A 2,500-nucleotide genomic window follows, 5' to 3' on the forward strand; every position below is an offset into this window, starting at 1 on the left:
CCTTCATAACTCTTTATGACCCTTCATAACTCTTTATGACCCTTCATAACTCTGTGCACACCTCAGCTGTCAAACTCTTTATTCGACTTTGTCAAGTGCAAAAGCAGAAGTGCTACAAGTAAAGATATACAAAAAGACCAACCTTGAACACACCTTCAAAATAAAATGCAGCAAAAGACGGGGGTTGGGTAGGGGGGCTACATGGTGGGGGCTTATTAAGAGCTGTGGGAATAGTTGATAGCTTTGGTTGAAGTGCTTCAGGTGGACGGGTGGCCTGTACCATATACATCACAAAGCACAAATATACACATGGGGGTCCACACACACCGGCGTCGGCTCGGAGCTTTCACAATAAAAGCATCTGAGGATGTTTAGAATAAAAAAGCATAATTCAAACGTTGGCGTCCCCCCACCCTCTGAGAACGCCCCCTATAAAATCAGCTGGTGTTTGATCCGGGGTGCCTCAGATCTAAACGTCCTGAGATTAGAAACACCTGCTTTGCCTACAGACGTGGTTTTCCTGGGGGGTCCAGGTTTGGGGTTCCCTGAAGGGCCAACTGGACCCTCAGACATCAAAACGAGCTTTGGCTTCGACGCCTCCATCCTGGCTGTAAAGGGGGGGTTAACGCGGCGTCGGGACAAACAGGGTGACACTTCCTGTCGGTTCAGACAAACGGCGTCACAGCAAAGGTGCTTCAATCACAACCGCATGAACAGCACACGCTAAGAACACGCTAAGAACACGCTAGAGCTGAGGTGGGAGTGTCCCCATCACAAGTCTTCATCAGCGCCTCCTCCTGCACCTCCTCACGTCTTTCACGTCACATGGCTTTCGTTTCCTCGTGTGTGTGTGTGTGTGTGTCTGTGTGTGTGTCTGTGTGTGTGTTTGTGTGTTTGTGTGTGTGTGTGTGTGTGTGTGTGTGTGTGTTTGTGTGTGTGTGTCATGCGGTATCCATGGTGACGACATGAAATAAACACCGACACATGACGTTCTGCACGGGAGCAGACCCTTGTGAGCTACGTCCTCTGGAGCGCTCCTGTCAGTGACCTCAGGTGACCTCCGGGGTCACTGGGATGTGGGCGGGGCTTAGTGGTGACCCGCACCTCGTCTGCTACGAGGACGGAGACAAACCCGCTGCCCCCGTCCTGGTCCTGAAGCCGACGCCCCGCTCAGACATGTCTGTCTCAGGACTTGGGGGGTCCGGGGCCGTGCCTGTCTAGGTTGGGGTGCACCTTGTTCCTGAGGGGGGGGGGTTTGCGTTTCCGCTTGCGTGTGGGAATGGTGGTGGTGTGAGCCGGGTGGTTGAACAGGCTGGAGGTGGGGAGGGTCTCTCTCTGTGGGGGGGGGTCGTTGCTCTCTGGTGGTGCTGGTGTGGTTCTGATTGGGGGGGCCCCAGACCCCGGTCTGGACCTGAACGGACCGGATGGAGCGGCGCTGTTCCCCCCCTCCTCCTTCTTTTTCCCTCTGCCCCTCCCTCTGGGCTTTTCCTTGCTGCTCTTTTGCTCTGTCCATCCGGGGGGGTCCTTGTCCTGCCCCCTCGCTCCAGGGCCCCTCCCCCTGCGCCTCTTCTTCCTCTGGGCGCGCTCCAGTCTGCACTCCATGTGGTACACGTCCTCTGTTGCCACGGTGACGCGGTCCAGCTGCTGCAGCAGAGCGTCCAGGGTGGGGAGGAGCCTCCCCAGGGAGGCTTCGGTCTCCGCCCTCTCCCTCCAGCTCGTGCTCCCCATCAGCCCCCCAGGCCCGGGTCCCAGACCCACCCCGAGGCCCGGTCCCCCCCCCGGCGCCTCCGTCAGGCTGCAGGGACTGGAGGAGGCGGGGCGCCACGAGGCTTCAGAGCCCGCGTCAGCACTGTCCGGGGTGGGGGGGGAGTCCAGACGGTCCAGGGGGGGCAGGCAGAGCGACTTACAGTCGCTGGTGGAGGAGGAGCGGGACGGGGGCAGCTCCATGCCCTCAAAGCGCACCTTATGGCGGAACTGGGAAGGAAAAGGAATGGTTAGACGGGCGGGGGGGGGCAGAGAAACGCGCGGTCCTGGATCGGTACCTCTTTGGCCCGGCTGAGACCCATCCACATTTTGAGCCGTCGGAGGAACAGCTCCACCATCTCGTAGTCCTGCAGGTCCCCGGCGGGGCGGTACAGCTCCGCCCGCGCCCGCCGGTAGTTCCTCAGCAGCACCGACGTCACCGCCCACAGCAGCAGCACGCGCAGGACGGCGAAGGTGGCGTGGAACACCAGGGAGCACACGGCGCTGGACGGACCTCTGCTCATCCCACCAGGACGCCACGACAGCAGAGCCCGTCTACTGCCCCCCAGCAGAGACAGGCCGGCAGCGCCGACGCTGCCGTAGCCATCAAGGACCGAATGGAAGAGCTGCAGAAGGTCACCAGAAGAGACACAGAAGGTCAGATTAGAGCAGGAGGAACCAGAAGGTCAGATTAGAGCAGGAGGAACCAGAAGGTCAGATTAGAGCAGGAGGAACCAGAAGGTCAGATTAGAGCAGG

General features: G+C 59.4%; 1 protein-coding gene across 1 annotated transcript in view; it reads right to left on the reverse strand.

Annotated features, from left to right (window-relative positions):
- Nucleotides 1-64: 64 nt before the first annotated feature.
- pkd1a (polycystic kidney disease 1a) overlaps nt 65-2,500 on the reverse strand; it is a 39,201-nt gene continuing 36,765 nt past the window's right edge. Inside the window, exons 55-56 of the mRNA XM_068321363.1 lie at nt 2,043-2,369; nt 65-1,974 (exon numbers count right to left, since the gene is read on the reverse strand). Coding sequence (XP_068177464.1) covers nt 1,186-1,974; nt 2,043-2,369 — 1,116 coding nt within the window. The 3' untranslated portion in view covers nt 65-1,185. The remainder of the gene's footprint in view (nt 1,975-2,042; nt 2,370-2,500) is intronic.

The sequence above is a fragment of the Antennarius striatus genome, chromosome 8, assembly GCF_040054535.1.
Source record: "Antennarius striatus isolate MH-2024 chromosome 8, ASM4005453v1, whole genome shotgun sequence".
Lineage (NCBI taxonomy): Eukaryota > Metazoa > Chordata > Actinopteri > Lophiiformes > Antennariidae > Antennarius > Antennarius striatus.